Source organism: Tiliqua scincoides, chromosome 3 (assembly GCF_035046505.1).
Source record: "Tiliqua scincoides isolate rTilSci1 chromosome 3, rTilSci1.hap2, whole genome shotgun sequence".
In the NCBI taxonomy this organism is placed as follows: Eukaryota; Metazoa; Chordata; class Lepidosauria; order Squamata; family Scincidae; genus Tiliqua; species Tiliqua scincoides.
In genome coordinates this window covers 61,300,075-61,318,842 of record NC_089823.1, presented here as the reverse complement: position 1 = coordinate 61,318,842, position 18,768 = coordinate 61,300,075, and the positions used below count along the sequence as shown (strand labels likewise).

The following is an 18,768-nucleotide window of genomic DNA, read 5'->3' as shown; positions in this document are numbered from 1 at the left end:
CGAGTGCAGACCTCTGCACACTCGAGACTGGAAGTCAACTCATTGGCTACAGTGGAGCTTTCTTCAGAGTAAGCAGGCACCGTTAGTCCCCCATCGCCACCCCTCTATCCCTCAGAGAACCCCAGTTCACTGGTGCCTTATCTTACAGCCTGAAGCAGAGATGGGCTGTATTCAGCCTGGCTTAGTCTATTTATTGAATGTTTGTTAAACTCGAATCTTTGTGGCCCACCAATGAGTTTTAAATTAAAAAATAAAGTGCAAGCTGAGGCTCTCATCACAGTTCAGGCATACCCGCGCTGTGCCGGCCCTCTTCCTTGCACACATCAGAAGTGCCTGGCAGGGTCACACCGAAAGTAACAGGTTTATGTCCCGACAGCCCTCCTGACCACCGCCGTCCAGCCCCTTCATAAGAGTTCCCACCCAAGCAAAGACCGCTGTCCACCATCACCCAGACAGTCCACCTTCATCCCTGATCTGGGCGCTGCTTTGACCCTGCTGTCCTGAGCCTGGGTCCTCCGAAGGCCGCTCCCTCGGGGCTTCCTTTTGAATCAAAGCCCGTAGGGGTGTCAGTCACATCCCTTTGGGATGTCACAAGCAGGCAGCCAGCAGACGGGATCAGAGAACCTCCTGCTGCCAGAGGTGCCTAGAGGACAAGAAGCGACACGCGTAAGTTAATATCCCGAAGGGGAAATATTTCACGGGACGGTGGAGCCCGAACCTGTTCTGCTCCGTCGTCAGCCTGGCGCTTCTGTGCTTTGTCTTCCCCGGCCCTCGCTGAAAAACCCCCAGTTAGGCAGGAGCACGGAGCCCTCTCCCTCCTAAATCATCATATCTCCCGGTAGCTGTGGCTAGAGTAGTAATCTTGCTGAGAGGTGTTTTGCGGGACTGCAGTTGTCCCTTGTAGTCTTTCCAAAGGGGGGGGGGAGTTACTGACAACCCAGCCCTGAGTTCTCTTGTCTGGAATTGCAGTTTCAGTGTAATCAAGTGAACCTCCATAATGTGTCTCGTTTATTTAATGAAAGCTTCCAAGAGCACTCAGGATCGGGTCTTTACTTCCAACGCGTAAAACTCCTCTGAGTTTTACACACCTACACGTCCCCCGGACTGGGCATGGGCCTCTCTGTCCCACCCACCCCCCTTATGTCCCTCCGGTAGTTCGGGCCCCTCATTCATTCATTTCAGGCCTCTTCCAAGTTGAACAAGCAGGCCTTCCTCGACCTTGTGCAGCTTAGAGTAGTGGAGGTGGGAAAAGCTTACCTTGGAAATACCCTCCGTGCAGCAGCAGTTCGCCTGGGTGAACTCAGTGGGACCTACTCCCGAATGAAAATAGGCAGGATCAGGAGGCGCCCAAAAACAAGGTTACAGTAAGGGACGGTTTGGTGAGAGCGGGGCAGGTTTCTTTGGACCACAGTCCCAGGAAATGGGGGGGGGCATCCAGAGACCGGGTCTGCCTCCTGGGTGCTGGTTTCAGGACGTCAAAAAAAGGACAGACAAACCAGTGAGGGCGATGTGCTTGATTTGAATGGGATCAGGAAGTGGCCTTGAGGCAACTTGGGAATTCCCAATTCCACTTGGGAATGGAAGCCAGGACCACGCATGGGGGTACCTGCAGGGAAATGGAAGCCGCCTGAGCTCCCCTGGGGGTGTCCCTCCCCCGACGGGATGAGCATCATGTTCAGGAGGATAGTGGAGTTCAGGATGGTTTTCCCTGGCGAGGGCACCCACAGCTGACAGCTTCAACCCCCTTCAAGCGCCATCATTTCAAAGTCTGGGAAACAAATTCGGATCTCCAGATTTTAAAATCTGTGGGGTGTGGGATGCTTCGATCACCCATAATAGCAGCAAAATAGTCCGATGACCGATCCTAACTAAAGGGCCTTAAAATATGGTATTTTCCTAGGTCCTTCCTCGCCTTTCCTAAATGGCTTGACATGTAACCGGATCCTAAATACATTTTCTTGGGCTGGAGAGTCGCATCGATCTCCACCGGGCTTTATGGCCAGCCAGGGTGCTTAGTCCTGAACCGGAGAGGTTACCAAGCAGGTTGCTAAACCCAAACACAGCAGCTGAAATAGTTTGCTTGTATTGATAGTTGCCGAGCTAAATCCAATAAAATGCCAGTCGCTGCGCAGAGAGTTTCATAGGAGGCCCTTGAACTGCCCCAAAGTCAGTTCTGGAGCTTTGCAGAAGTCGAGTGTGTTTAGATATACACTGTGGCTCTTTCGGGGTGGTTGTGTTTTCGGAATCCGAAACCTCGCAACTGCAAAACCAAACCTTACAACTCGATCCTAAACCCTGGCAGTAAGTGACAGATTTCAGTGGCACGGAAGTCTTGAGTAAGTGCGACCCAGCAAGGCTGGGTTCAGCATAGGCTTATGGGGAAATGGCTCGCACTTCTAGCTCCCGGACTTAGGACCCAATCCTATCCAACTTCCCAGCACTGATGCAACCGGGCCAATGGGGTGTGCACTGCATCCTGAGGTGGGGGAGCAAGCATGCCCTTCTCAAGGTAAGGGAATGTTCGTTCTGTTACCCCAGGGCTGTGCTGCGGCTGCATCAGTGCTAGAAATTTGGGCCCTTAATCGCCACTACCAGCACCAGTTAAACTGCACACACGACCAGTCTTTAGAATAAAGAATTCGACTGAATTGGGACTTGGGAGGAGGTACAGTTTTTGATCATAAGCCAGATATCACTCTCCACTAGAACTTGCTTGACCGAAAAGACTCCCGTGTCTTTTTATCCATAAAAACGAGGTTTGGAGTCAAGCATCTCTGAACTCAAAGTCTTCATCATCTCCTCTCTCTCTCTCTCTCTCTCTCTCTCTCTCTCACACACACACACACACACACACACACACACACACACACACACACCCCCTTGTCCTGGCTTTCAGTATGACACTTCGGCTTCACCCAGGTTGGTTTCAAATACCCCATTAAGAAACAGGCTTCCTTAAAGAGGTTCTCCGTCCCCAGCCTCTCGTTTTTATACCATCCACGTGGAGTGAGGCCCGCTGAGCTCGGCAGGACTTCCTTCCAGGCAAACGTACAGAGAGTGTCCTGTCTGGGTGCAGTTTGCTTGTGGACAGGCTGCACGTAGTTTTGCAGTGACAGGCACTCCCTGGGCAAGCGAGTGGGGAGAAAGGAGGTGCCAGGAGGGGGCTGCCAGTCTGCAGAATAGCCTGCCTGCTTGTCGCTGGCGGCCCTTTGGGCATTCAGAGTTGCACGTCTGAATCCGGAAAGCTCCACCGCCTGCCTCTTTGCGGAATGGCGATCCGATCCATTGGACCTCAGAAGCAGACCAGTTAAACTGGTGGTGAAAGGGTTTGAGGGTGGTCAACTGGCCCCAGTGACTGAGGCTGCAATCCTAGCCACGCTTTCCTGAGAGTAAGATTGACTATAATGGGACTTACTTCTGAGTAGACATGCCTAGGATTGGGCTCTGAGGCTGCAATCCTAGCCATGCTTTCCTGACAGTAAGTCCCATGGGACTTACTTCTGAGCAGACAGGCATAGGACTAGAGCCCGCTTGCTGGGGCGTCGGTGTGTTTGGTCCAGGGCTGTGGCTGGGGGGTGGGAGGCTCCTGACGCCTCCCACAGACCCCCCCCCCCCCGCATGGGACTGCTCTGGAGTGCAGCGTGGCACCCGCACCCTGGTCCTTGAGGCGGACTCCAGAAGCAAGCGCGCTTCCCTCTCCTCCTCTTGCTGTTGGGCTTGGCCTGCAAGTCCCGGGCATCCGCGGCCTTGGCCATCCCTGCAGGGAGAGAAGGATGGGGTGCTGGCGAGCCGGGGGACCACAGGGGCGCCCCCACCCCGGCCTCGGAGGTGGGCGCTGCAGCTCCATTGGACGGAGCCGCCCACGCGCTCCTCTCCAAGCGTCCGCGAAGCGCTGCTGTCCGAGGGGTCTGCTGGGGACGAGCTTGTTTCCCTTCCCGGGCTTGGCCGCTCTCTCCCGGCGCCTGCGAGGGCAGGCAGCAGCCGGGACGTGCCTGGCTTCTCCGCCCAATCTGCAGATTCCACCCAGTTGCTTGCCCCAGCCCAGGAGATGAGATGAGAACTGCTGTGCGCTCCCGCTCAGGGGCTCCGGGCTGGAGTGACACTTCTCAAGCCTCAAGTCCTGGAACAGGATCATGAGCAAAGGCATTGATGGAAACAAAAAAGCAGGCAGCACCGAGGGCTGCTTATTTTGCACTGTAAATACTTCTGTTCTCTTGAGTTCTCCTTCCTGTCCAAGGGCCCAACCCTATCCACACCATTGACTATAATGGGACTTCCTTCTGAGTAGATCTGCAGAGGATTGGGCACTCAGTGAGTCACTAACCCTCAGTTTCGATGATAAATGTGATCCCTTTGGCACCAGTTCAGTCAAAAGTGTGAGAAACAGCCCAGAGAAATGTCCCCGAGGGGAAAAGGGCAGCCCCAAGGGTTCAGGCAGAAACTCTTGGATCACCAGCTCTGAGATTTGTGCGGTTTAGACTGCAGTCCTAGACACACTTATGTGGAACTAAGTCCCACTGAACTCAAGTGGACTTTCTTCTGAGTAGACATGCATAGGCTTGTGCTGTTAGATGTTCCTTTTGCCAGCTTTCAATCCTCTTGTCAGAGATATTGTGTTCAATTCCCCCTCCTTCAAAAAATGTTCCAAATCAAAGGGAGACTGTAACTGAAATCAACCTGTTTTTATTGCATTTAGAAGTTGCTTATTGTAGGTATGGTCAAAATATTTTCCTTGCAGGTACTGGAAATGTTTGAATAAATGTTGAGGAGAAAATTCATGGCATGTAATTTATTGTATCAAATACCCGTTTCTGCAGGAGCATAATGTAAAACATTCTAATGCTGTATAGATCAAGAATCCACTTCTTGCAGAGGGGTTCTAGTAAAGTCCCGTACACAACTAGTTCTCATGGTAAAATGAAACTACTGATAAACCTTTTGACGTATTTTATTATCATCTAGAATGCTTACAGTAAGAGTTGCAGCCCAAAGCCCAAATTTGCCAAGTCTTAGGCTGATTTCCACCCCAATCTTAAAATGCACTTAGTTGTAAGTTTCATTGCAAATAGTGGCTTTTACTTTGTTCCAGTTACAAACGCTTAGGATCACAACCATGCAGGCTAGTCCCAAACATATTTACTTGGAAGCAAGTTACGTTGGTCACAGTGTGACTTACTTGTGGCTAAAACTGTGCTGGGGGGTAAGTCTCAATGAACATGAGTCTCTGTCAACCTATCCTGAGACTACTTCCACTGCACCTTTATCATGCAAAATTATTCATTAGCAGTCCTTTCTAAAAATAAAAATGTTTTTAAAGCACTGAGCTTCATTGGAATTCAGTAATTGTAAAGCTGAGTATTCAGATTGACTTGATCAGATTGTAAATGTATTTTTCAAGACCAGAATTCCAAAGTCAGTAGGAATGAAAATCCAGGATTTTCTTTCAAAATAAAGATTATGATTTAGGTGAAAAAGATATAAATAATCTAGCTATTGCTACTGTTTCCTGAACTGTAATATAGTAGTGCTGTTTAGTATAATAAGGAAATGAATCTTCTCACTTCCAAATTAAATTTTTTTCCCTTTTTTAATAGGATAAAATTGTACAATTTCATTGTGTGGTGGCTTGGAATAGCTGATATTCCATCCAGCTCATGTAAGAGATGTCTTTATAAGCTACACAGTCCAGAAAAATACTAGCTATCTCTAGTCAGCAAGTTCTTACTTATCTGTTTAGTCTGTTTTATAATGTAAATGTTTGTGTTTCTGTGGTCTTTTACAGCTTGACTTACCAGTTGCTTTCTCCTGGGCCCAGAGATTTCTTTTTCTATAGCATTTCCTCCATCATTTTATAAACACAGAGAGTTGAAAAGATACTTTTTGCTGTGAGATTTTTTTTTAAAGGCCAAAAACATTTCTCTTCCATTTAAGATTTTTTTTCCTATTCAAGCATGCACATACAGAGAGAGAGAGAGATGTGCATGGTATCAAATAACATTTCTTTAAAATGCATTTTTTTTTGTTTTGTTTCCAACACTGTTGTTCATTGACTTCATACAACGATGAATTGTTCTGCCAGTGGCATGGTAAAATATTGCACCTGGGGCAGGATTCCTGCAATGCCAATTGTCTATATGTTCCTCAACATTTTAACAGAAAAATATAATCTGAGAAAAAAAAGTTCAGTCCTGTGTGTGTTTGCTTTGGGAGGAAGTCACATTGAAAAGAATGAGGCTTACTCTTCAGTATAGCGAGAACTGGGACAGCCAGTTTCTCTTCACTTTTATTCAGAAATAAGTCCTCTGTGTTCAATGGAACTTATGCCCAGTACCTGTTCTTACAGCACAATCTTACCTTCCCTGTTACCTTACCACACAATCTTAACCATATTTACTTAGATGCAAGTTCAATTGCATTAGCCTTTAAAAGTGCACAGAAGTGCAGCTTGGGCTAAATGTTCTAAAACCAGTTCTTACCAGGGAACTCTATTAATGCCAGTCAATACCTGACCAACTGAACTGACCCTCTTACAAGAAATTCCTACACCTAGAAGCTTTAGGAGTAAAGGCCAGTGTTTGCTGGTATACCTACCTAGCAAAGCCTAAACAGGCATGGCCATGAACACTGGGTGCTCTCTTCTGTAGGACAGAAGAGATGAAGAAATAGAGTCATTCAGATAGGGAGGGGAAGGATGTTTGTAAGGTCTGCACAGTTTCAGGCTTACAACTGAGTTATGCTTTTAACACACAGGTTATGCATAATTCAAAGTCTCAGAGTTCTTCTTACCTGCTTTGTTCCTCTTTTTTCGGGTTCTGCTTCTTCTATAAAATTGTAACTTACTTCAGCATGAATGGTAAAAAGCCAAACCAACCAAGAGTGGGTGAATTTGAAAAGTGAGTTGACCGTGACATTCCGTTGACGATAGAGGAGGGCAAAAGATGACAGACTAGGCAGCTGAGGAGGACTGGCTTCCCTAAGCGGAAATTTCAACACAACAAGCACTCAGCAGAAGTGAAAAGAACTTTTAAGAAGTTGCTGATTACTTGGAACATATGGACCAAATGCAAGTGGAAGGGATTGAATCATAAAAAAAAGATGTTGGACTTTTGACAGTTAGGGGGCTCCCAGTAATATCTTGATCCTAAGCAAGCTGCATGGAAAAAAGTGCTGCTGATTTCATCTGGACTTCCATGCAACATGTTTGTTCCTGGGAAGGAATCTATACAACAAGAAGGCAAAACACTTTGAGAACTGACTAGAAATAGTGGGGTGATGGGGGACACACTGGAAAGAAAGTCATGCGTACATAACATGAAAATCCAAAAGGAGGGGGGAAATCATGTACTTCTGAGGACATGTTGTAGTATGTGAAGGTCACTGTTATTCCAAATCAGGGATGGAACTTTATCAAAAAATAAAGTAAAATGTGAACTTCTCCTATCTGATGTAGAGAGAAAACCAAGGGAAGTCACTGGAATTCTATTTCTGGACAGCATGTGAATTAAGGCCCAATCCTATCCAACTTTCCAGTGCTGATGCAACTGTGCCAACAAGGCTTGCACTGCACATTAAGGCTGCATTGGCATGGGAAAGTTGGACAGGATGGGCTCTAAACAGGTTAACATAGTTGCAGCAGCATCTTGTGTGAGCAAGTGGGGCAAGCTATGGTGTCTGTGTCCTGTTATGTCAGCATTGTACACCATGTCATGCACATAAGCTTGCTTATAATTGTTTATATAGCCCTTCTGATTGACTGATTGGCTCTTCACAGCCAAGATTGTGTTTGCCCTTGTGAGTTTGATCACATTCATTCCCGTTTTGCAGCTGATAGAGATGCAGCATACTTTCAGAGGATAATACCAAGTGTAGGGTAGCGAACACATGTGGGAAAAGAAGTATAGCCACTACTTGTGCTACCTGTGCAGTATCTGAAGTGGAGCACCATGTGCTCTCTCCAGCCTGAAGTGAACAAGCTTGTCATCAGGAGCTTAGTCATCTCACTATGGGTGAGATGTGCAGTTGTCTCATTTGGACATTAAATAGGAAAGAAAAGTAAATGTATGTGCTTCTGTTTTCCTTTCCCTTATATTTGGTAATGCCTTAAGGCAGGGGTCTCCAAACTTTTTGACCAGACGACCGCATGAAATATCTGGTGCAGTGCTGAGGGCCAGAAAATATATATATAATTATTATATATATATAATATAATAATATATTATAATATATTATAATATATTATTATAATTAAGAAAATAATATAAAATTTAAATAAATAAATTAGAGATGGAACTGAGATGAATGAATGAATGAGTGGGCTCATTCACTCAGCCTCTCTGGCCCTCAGAACACTCTCCAGATGCAATCAGAGTACAGCTCTGGTCATGTTCAGTCAAGTGGGCCAGAGGCTTTCAGGGGACAAGAGGCTGGCCGCAGGCTGAATAGAGGTTTGCTGCGGGGTTTGGAGACCCCTGCCTTAAGGCACTCACAGCAAGGGTCTCGCCAGATGTGTTTCTGAGCATTCAACGTGACCCAGAATGTGATTGTTTATTTTTTTAAAAGCTGGGTGGGGGGACAAAGAGCAGAACTGAGCAGGTGGGCTGGGGAGGGCTTCAGGACTACCACCCCTGCCATAGTTTTGCTTCTGATCTCATACACCCCCATATACTACTGTATCTGAAACAGAAAAAAAAAACTTCATTGGCTCTCAATGGAAGTTATTTGTTTAAAATAGCAGGTGAGGGGATGTGATCGAGAGTGAAACCATGGTGGGGCAAAGTTCAAAGCCCACACTACCATGGTTCCACTCCATTTCATGCCTTCTTGGGCTGGCATTTAACATATAGAGGCGTGTCTGACTAAGCCCTGAGTGAGTGGTAGAGGAACTTGGGCTTAGATTTACCTAGATTTACCCCCAGAAGTAAAGAAGATTTACTTGTCTTCTGTGCTATGCTGATACAGATGTGTAGTAAGCAGAAACCCTTAAGATTTCTTATGGATAATTTCTTCAGTCCTTCCCCCGGTCCTGCTGGTGCCATGCCCACCTCTGGACATTAAAAGCTTTGCATACAATCACTATCATATGGATGCTGTTGGCACACTTACAATGGCATACAATGTGTTGCCTAAATTTAGGCTGCAGCTTTATGCACACTTACCTGGGACAAACCTCACTGAACACAGCTTTTTTGTGTATTTGTATGTATTTTAGATTGGACTGATAGCCACCATATGTATGCAGTGCTCAAAGATGCTACAACAGGCAGTACAACAACCTTTAGGCCAGTTCTGTTCAAATCAGTGACAAATTTTGCCATGCTCTGCTAAACTTGTCTATGTGATTGCATCCTATTTATCAAAACCATTTGTGTATTACTTCACATATTGTTTTTTCCCCTCCTTCATTCATGGTTGTTATCCCATTTTATGTATTTTGCTGCATATACAGATGACCTATGGCAAACTGAAGACCTTTTTTCATTTAATCATTTAGGTGGTGGCCCTAGGAGATGTTCCTGATGGGACTTTGGTCACAGTAATGGCTGGGAATGATGAAAACTATTCTGCAGAACTCAGAAATGCTACAGCTGCCATGAAAAATCAAGTAGCAAGATTCAATGACCTGAGATTTGTGGGTAGAAGTGGAAGAGGTATGTATTTCTGATTGCACTTAGTGTGTCATATCTGATTGGAAAGTTTTAACACAGAAAATCCTTTGCACCAAAATACTGCTTCCTCTGATAGAATTCCACTAAGGTCAATTTGAAAGGAAGTAGTCTGAGATTTACACCTTTATTTTGCAATTGACTTCTGTGGAATTATTTCAGAGCAAGCAATTAGAGGAATTCAGCATTTACGAGGCCAACCAAAGTCCACACTAATGGCATTCTGGTAAATGATTGCAGAATGTAGATCATTACCTCATTTTAAATTACACATGTGTGCAGTGAAATTTACTGACCAAATTATGTACTGCTATCAAATAGTACAGATCCATCTGTACTATTTGGAGCTCCATGGGTGCTTGAATATGCATATGTCACACCCATGTGAGTGAATATTCTCATTTACTTCAGTGGACAAGGCCGCTCTGGGAGGATCAGAAACAAATGGGAAAGCCTGCGTGGCCCACTGGAGCAGTTATGCATGTGACAAAATTGGGCTGAATTCAGCTGATTGATTCTGACAACTTCAAATAGTAATGTATTTTTCAGAAGTGCTTGTTCTGTTAACTAAGTACTTAGTTGTTAGGGAAGATTTTATACTATATGATGAGTGTGGGGAGGTTGCTGAAATATTCATGTGTATGAGGATTCAATGAAATTGAAATGTTATATTCAGAGACTAAAGTTTCCTAATATTTATATTTCTAATGCACCATTTCATACATTTATGCTAAGATATGTAACTAACAGTCCCATATCCAGATCACAGTAATATTTATTTATTTATTTATGCATGCATGCCAAGCCACACCTTTCTACCACAGTCGAGGGCACTCAAGGTGGCTTACAAAATTTAAAAATACACCAATACAATTATAGATAAAACAATACTCAGGGCGCAATCCTAACTTGCGTTGGAACAGGCAAGCCAGGAGGCTTGTGCTGTATCCAGCGCAGGATTGTGGCCAGCAGTGGTTTAGCTAGAGGCAAGGGGAAACTTTTCCCCTTACGCCTGGGTAAGGGCTGCTGGCCACAATGGGTCTCCTCGGACTTGCGCCACCTACTGAGGTGGAACAAGTCCGAGGAGAGTGGAGCAGCTTGAAGCCGCTCCATTCTCCCCGGAAACGGGGGTGGGATCCTGCATAACTGCTGGATCACAGCCCCGCCTCTCCCTCCTCGCCCACCTGCCCCCAGGGCTGCCCATCACCCTCCCTCTCCCCACCCAGGAATCCTCCCTCCCTCCTCCTCCCCGCCCCCCCATGCCTACCTTTTCCACTTGTGTTGGCGCAGGCGGGCCAACATAAGCGGCTGAGGGTGAGTCGGCACAGAGGCGTCTGTCAGCCTCCATAGCCTTGCACTTCTCAGAGCGCCAGCCTGGCTTCCCCTCAAGGAGGCGCAAAGGTGCTTTGCGGCCCAAGTCCCAGCCTAGCTAAAGGTTTGGATTGCGCCCGAAGACATAAAAACATAAAAACAATTGAAACACCACCGTCTCTAATGGATCAAGGTTAAAATACCATTTCTTTTAAAAAAAGCATCAGCCCCGATGTAATAAATGCTATAAATAAATGAATGCTATATGATTGTCATCCAAAGCAATAAAAAAAAGCCTTTCCAGTGAATTTGGTGGGATGTGACACATTTCTGTCTTTGCAGGAAATAATTTTTAACTGTATTGTTTCCTGCAATGCAACCTAATTTGAAGCCATTTTACATTCCATTCCTGTTTATGTAACTGGCTTGAATGACTTTGGTTGCTCATGCAGACCGTGCTTATTTGCAGATAAAGGGTTTCAGAATTAGATCCATAAGACATAATGACTAATTCACTTTTACAAGTAAAAACTATCTTCATACTATGGCAGTCGTCTTAAAAGTATTTTACAATCGCTGCACTTGTATTTTTAAAGACATATTGATTCTCCCTTTGTGAGAAGGGCATTTTATTAATTTAAAGCGCAATCCTATGCAAGTCTACTCAGAAATAGGTTCCATTCTGCTCAATGGGGCTTGCTCCTAGGAAAGTGTGTACAGGATTGCAGCCTTAATTATTAAAATCTGAGTGACAACACAAAAACGTGGCTGGTTAGAGGTTGCTGAATGCAAAAATAGCAACCAGTCTGTTGTACTTGACTATCAGTAAGTTTCTTAGAGCTGATTATCCTTACTATTACATTGTTTTTATCAGTTGTTCTTAATCAGTCGTCCAGTTTAAGGCTGGGCAGCCCAATCCTGAACTGTCCGTTGTGCCGGGACTGCCACGGTGCCGAAACGGCTGCCGCGGCATCCTGTGTGCAACAGGGCAGCCTTTGGTGGCTCCGCAGGGGAAGGCAAGTAGCCCTGCAATGGGGCTACTCAGTTCTACAGCAACCCTTGAACTGCCCTAGAATCAAGTGTCTGTGTTGGGTCTGTGGCCAAACACGGAGGCTCTGGATGCAGAGGAGTGGAGCTCCGCCAGTTCCGCCTCCCTCCTGCCCCTCCCCCAGCACACCTCCTTCCTGTGGTTTGGGCGACCATGGAGTGATGGAGCAGCGGCAGTCCACCAGCGCTGAACTAGCACTGGTGCTGAGGGCTGCAGACGTGCCTTATGGCACTGTTTAGGATTAGGCCCTGAGACTCTATGCACAAAAAACATTATTTATACAGTATATTTATTTTTGAAACTTTAATTTCAGCTGGGCTGCTTCCGATAGTGAGCTAGGGGCCAAAGCTGAATGTGTCCTTGGCCTTGACATGCTAAATTTTCTTTAGTTAGTAGTAACTGAATTGGGATTGGGACTTTGCTTGAGAGGAAGAGATTTTTAACTCTTTGCCTCTACCACAGTCCTGATCCATTATGATATCTGTGGCTGCAGTTTGCCCAAGAAGAGAGACTCCTGTTGCCATGAATGGGAACTTCCTTCCTGGGGCAAATAACAGCTGCAAAGGCAGCGGTTTGCATCACCCAGTATGGGAGACCAGCACGTCACCTCCTTGATGGACCTCCTCCCATGCAGTGGTCGGGACAATGCTCTGGGCAGTGGGTGTGATGATGCACCATCGCTCACCTACGCTGACTTTTTGGCTATGACTTTTGATAGAATAGAGATATTTCAATGGCATTTGTTTCATTGCTTTTGCATGAATGTACACACCGAATGATATATAATGATGGTATTATTCAAAAATAACAAGATTTAAAAAAAATTTGGCCAGTAGTTGTGTCATCTCCCCCCCCCCCCGTGTGTGTGTGTCACCCGGTGTGGCCTGCACCCCCACACCCCCTAGTGATGCCACTGTGCACAGGGGTGGAGGAGAGCAACCCAATTTGGAACCGTGGTGGAATGAAGGATCAAAATCCCTCCTTCTATGCTGTGGGCATAATCTAGATTCCCCTTTTCTTTCATCTCCAGTAGCTGCTATTAAGTAAATAAAACCAAGCATGTTGAGGTCATTGACACATTTACAGGCACATCTACTTGACCCTATGAATCTGTCCTGGCACTCTCATCTTAGTATTCCTATTTGTAAGTGAGATCCATTGCTCTCAATTGAACATACTTCCAAGTAAATGCTCCTTAGGACTGCAGCAACGTTTTGTGTATTTTTTTTTTTAAATCATATGTATCAATGGAATTAGTAAAGAGCTAAACACAACAAGGTCTTGTTTTAGCCTTTGTGAGGAAGGCAGAATTAACTAATGATTTCATCATTGTTCTGCAATAATGGGAGATACTGCAGTACCTGCTAAGAATCTCCTCTCTCTGTCATTGGTAAAAGACTTGTGTCCCTCGACTTGCACTGAATCTAAGGGCTGATTTTCCTACTATGTTTCTGTTGGGGGCTCCCCCAGATGCCCTGACCCCAGACTTCCACTGGAGCAGGGACCCAATGCCCAGGGTGGGGAGGCTTCCCTGTCCTTGAGGGGGCAAAGAAGGCTGGCTCACCCCTAGCAGGTAGGGGAGGCTAGCAAGGCAAAAAGGTAACACTGAAGGAAACAAGCCAGGAACAGGAAAAGCCTTTTCTGCCCCACCTGGAGGAAGGGGAGGGGCCAAAGAGGGTGGGCTTGCTCTATAAAACAGGGAAGCCAGGGATGAGTGGCAGTCAGTGTGAAGCAGGGAGTTGTGAGGTGAATAGCTCCTGCTCCTCGGCCAGGTTTGGCAGCTCTGCTAGGGAGGAGGACAAGGGTGCTGGAACCCCTTTCTTCTCAAGCCAATCTGAGGCCTCCCTGAGGCTGGAACAAGCCTACACCAGGCCCCTCCAGGGGTGGAACCCTACAGTTTCTTTTCTCTATTTGATTGGTTTTCACCATGTCCATTTCTTCATTTGCATGATCAGATATAATGGGTGTTGACAATCATGGATATGACTGACAGCGGTTTGCATAGCTGTGGTGATGGGAAAAATGAGATTATCAGAATGGCTTCCAGCAACCATATATGTGGTTGTGTAAACTAGACACCCAAGTACTCTGTACATGCTTACCTGGCTGAGGGTTGGAGAAGCAAGCACACACACCCTTCTCCCAAGGCCAATTTATCCATTAGGTACTGTAGGCACAGTGCCTAGGGCCCACAACACTTTTAAGGGCCCACAAAAATTTTAATTCCTTTTAAATCAGAAGAAAAAATGAACTTTTAGGATCCACAAAAATCTATTAAATTTTGCCTAAAACAGAAAAAAATAAAATGCTGGAAGTATTTATATAAAAATAATTTTAATATCAATATTATTATGGTGGGAGGGGCCCACAAAGGCAAAAGTGCCTTGGGCCCATGAAAGTCACAGTGCAGTCCTGCCTTCTCTGCATACATGTGGTAAGATGAAAGCTGGACTCAAAATCTCATTTGTGTGTAAGTTTGATTCAGGAAAACTCTCCCCCTTTGTATTGTATTGGCAACCTTCAGTCTCGAAAGACTATGGTATCGCGCTCTGAAGGGTGGTTCTGGCACAGCGTCTAGTGTGGCTGAAAAGGCCAATCCGGGAGTGACAATCCCTTCCACACCGGGAGCAAGTGCAGTCTGTCCCTGGTCTGTCTCCCTGGCTATGGGCCTTCCCTCTTTGCCTCAGACTGCTGGCCAAGTGTCTCTTCAAACTGGGAAAGGCCATGCTGCACAGCCTGCCTCCAAGCGGACTGCTCAGAGGCCAGGGTTTCCCACTTGTTGAGGTCCATCCCTAAGGCCTTCAGATCCCTCTTGCAGATGTCCTTGTATCGCAGCTGTGGTCTACCTGTAGGGCGCTTTCCCTGCACGAGTATATCATGAATTGAATATAAGTACATGCAGGATACTTGGGTTACATGCTACCTTATATGCTGGGCAGCAGGGCCTCTGAGAGGAACAAAGTTTCTTTTGGGCCCCTTCCCAAAGAGGAAGTGGATGGAACAGAGTGGGGGGGTGGCAATGGAATGGGAAGAATGGGACCAAAACGGGGAAAGTGGCAAAAGCCAGAATAGTCTTTGGAGCCAAGGTCTACCAATCTTCCAATGCAGAGCTCAGGTCTACTTGCCTGCCTAGAATTGTCAGCATCCCACATGGGCAGTGAGTCTGGGTGAGATTGGAAAATGGAAGATCCCAGGAAATTTCTGGGCCCCCTCCTTTGGCTCCGGGGCTCCCTTTCTGACCCTTACCCCCTTTACCCCCCCTCTCCTACGCCCTGCTGGGCAGTAATGATGCTACCCACTTTCTTCTCCTTGAGATTGAAAGGCTCCTCACATGGAGGAGAAACATTGTTTGAATTAACTCCTAGTTATAAATGCAGACCTCATGGAGACTGCATAGCCAGGCTGATTCATGCTTCAAGCAAATGTGCTGATTTTATCAAAGTTGGGATTAGTCCTTTGATTTGTGCCTAGCAAACATTAGTTGATTTTTTTCTCAAGGAAAAGATGTGATTTTTAAAAATGTTTTTGCTGCTTTTTTAGCCTGATATGCAGAACTCCATGGCTTTTAAACCTGGCTGAGTTGCTTCTGTGTAGAAGATAATTGCTGGGGGAGAAATACCTGGAGTTGGAATTGTAGCTTGGTGATGCTAACGAATGATAATAATAGGGTAAAGTGGAGAAAATTATATCCATTTACTGAAAACATGAGTGATGCTGTAATGTATAAAAGGATCAGTCATTAAACATGTTCAGTTGTTATATGGAAGGCTGCACCTTTTCAGTAAATGGAATTCTCATTATGATTCAGAGTGTTTAGAAAACATTTTGAAGATTTAAACGTGGAGCTGGCAAAGTGTTTGAGAAGCTAATAAAAACAGGCCTGCACTTTGGTAGCTAGCTCTGTGCACAAAGCCAGAAATCATTGCCTGTATCGCTCCTAAGGTCAGAGCTGGAGAATTGAAGCTGTTCAAAAGAAAATCACAGTCATTTATTTTGCTAATTCTATTCCCATCACTCAGAGCACTGATTATTTATGGACCTAAGCAGGCATACAAATGATGATTGGCTAGTCTTGTCAGAATTAGCTTCACACAGAGATACTCTTGGGAAGTATAACATTGCATGCTAACTATTCAGGTCTAGGATTTGATCTCCATGGGCAATGCCAAATTTGAGTGAGTGACTAATATATGCTTTTGTTTATTCATACAACCTGAAATGTTTCCTAAAGGTGTGACTGTTTGCATTGGAGTGCATGGTTTCTGGTATTCTTTTATTGCATTGGCTTAAAGTGTGGGGACTAAGGTCCTTGCATCAAAGATAATGAAACTAGTACAGGAAAAATTAACTTCTTTTAATGTAGTGCCATGTTTCTCTGCATATGAAGCTAGCTCCTGAGAAGCATCAGCTGGAATGAGCAATAGGATACAAAGGATGGTTGAAACTTAGATATGTGCTTTGGTATTTGAAAGTATAATTGAAATTAACTAACTGCTGTCAATCTAGGTTTGTGTCAAATATTGCCCACTTCTGATTTTATTTAGGACAAAACCGGTGATTTTAGTGAACTGGAGATTTTTTCCTCTAAAGTATTTTTTATTTTTTTATTTAAAATCCTGTTCTGCAAAATTGTTTTTCTGACTGTACCTTCCTTCTAGGATTAACTGCATGCGATTGCATTCAGTCAAGGATCACGTAATGAACATAGTAACATTGCAGTGTTAGGTTGTTAATCAGATATGGCTGCATGATGACATCATTGAAGGCAAGTGAGGGCAATTTAGAAGAACCGATGGACAGTTTTACAAAGAGCACCCAAAAAAACCATAAACAAAGGAGGTATATATTTTTTGTGGCACTGCCAAAAATGTTTACAGAAAACAGTAATTTTGGCTGAGCTGTCTGCCCAGAACAGTTTCACACAATGACAATTCAAATTCATACCTACGCAGTATTTTTCAGAGTCCCACTGAAGTACTGTTAGTCTAACATGTTGTAGAGACTGTAAAATCACAGTACCCAATAAATATTACATACAATTAATTTGCAGTGTACCACCCACATAATCCGAATAGGTTTGTAGACTTCAATGACATTTGAGTGAGACCAAAGAAATCGCTTATAGGCTACTGCTAGATTACTGTCAGTCTTTCTCCTTAACACAACCCTTTTCTCACTGATATTTGAGGAACTTCACAATATATGTGCACGTTTCGTTTATTTGAGAGTATGGTTGTTAGTGTGTACACTGAAGTATATGATGATCAAGTATTGACCCAATATAATTGACAAGCTAAACACACTTGATCAACTCCATACTTGGTTTAGGGCAGTTGAACCTTATTGCTATTAATTGTAGTAAAATCTCCACTATTTTGACCACCCCAGTCTCCTGATTATTCAGCTCTTTGTTGCCTTACCACCATGTGCTCAACTGACTGTGTACCCCACATTACTCCATTGGTCATGACTTTGGCTTACATTAGGCTGCAAACCTGTACCCAGATACAAAGAAGTATATGGATTTAGGCATAACCGATTGCAAGAATGCTCATATAAGCATAATATTTTGGATGTCTTTTATGTGTTTATATGTGTCCTTATGTGTGAAAGTAGATGTTGTTCTGTTCACCACTATATACATTAATAGTGAATGTATTCTCCTGATATTAAATTCGCAAGATGAGAACAGATTGTATTGGCAACCTTCAGTCTCGAAAGACTATGGTATCGCGCTCTGAAAGGTGGTTCTGGCACAGCGTCTAGTGTGGCTGAAAAGGCCAATCCGGGAGTGACAATCCCTTCCACACCGGGAGCAAGTGCAGTCTGTCCCTGGTCTGTCTCCCTGGCTATGGGCCTTCCTTCTTTGCCTCTTAGCCTCAGACTGTTGGCAAAGTGTCTCTTCAAACTGGGAAAGGCCATGCTGCACAGCCTGCCTCCAAGCGGGCCGCTCAGAGGCCAGGGTTTCCCACTTGTTGAGGTCCATCCCTAAGGCCTTCAGATCCCTCTTGCAGATGTCCTTGTATCGCAGCTGTGGTCTACCTGTAGGGCGCTTTCCTTGCACGAGTTCTCCATAGAGGAGATCCTTTGGGATCCGGCCATCATCCATTCTCACGACATGACCAAGCCAACGCAGGCGTCTCTGTTTCAGCAGTGAATACATGCTAGGGATTCCAGCACGTTCCAGGACTGTGTTGTTTGGAACTTTGTCCTGCCAGGTGATGCCGAGGATGCGTCGGAGGCAGCGCATGTGGAACGCGCTCAGTTTCCTCTCCTGTTGTGAGCGAAGAGTCCATGACTCGCTGCAGTACAGAAGTGTACTCAGGACGCAAGCTCTGTAGACCTGGATCTTGGTATGTTCCGTCAGCTTCTTGTTGGACCAGACTCTCTTTGTGAGTCTGGAAAACGTTCTGAGAACATTTGGAAAATGTGAACATCTGGAAAATGTTCTGAGAACAGAACATTGTAATAAAAGTTGTTGTATATGACAGATTTGGCTTGGCTTTCACAACAAAACAGGGATTGGCAGAAAGTCACAATTCTCACCTTGTTCAGCCCATTGCTGGTAAAACCTGCCTTTCTATCTTGTCCTCTAGCACCTCAGTCCCTAAACACCTACTTGGAAGGAAGGTCCATTGAATTCAGTGGAAATTACTTCTAAGTAGGTGTTAGAATTAACACCCCTGCCCCATATCTTTAAAATTTGACAGACCTAATACTTGTGTTGGGTTAAATAATATGTTTTTG

General features: G+C 45.1%; 1 protein-coding gene across 3 annotated transcripts in view; it reads left to right on the top strand.

Annotated features, from left to right (window-relative positions):
- RUNX1 (RUNX family transcription factor 1) overlaps window positions 1–18,768 on the top strand; it is a 227,616-nt gene that overhangs the window by 120,875 nt on the left and 87,973 nt on the right. For all 3 annotated transcript variants that reach the window (XM_066619865.1, XM_066619866.1, XM_066619867.1), the window contains one exon: window positions 9,491–9,647. In XM_066619865.1, coding sequence (XP_066475962.1) covers window positions 9,491–9,647 — 157 coding nt within the window. The remainder of the gene's footprint in view (window positions 1–9,490; window positions 9,648–18,768) is intronic.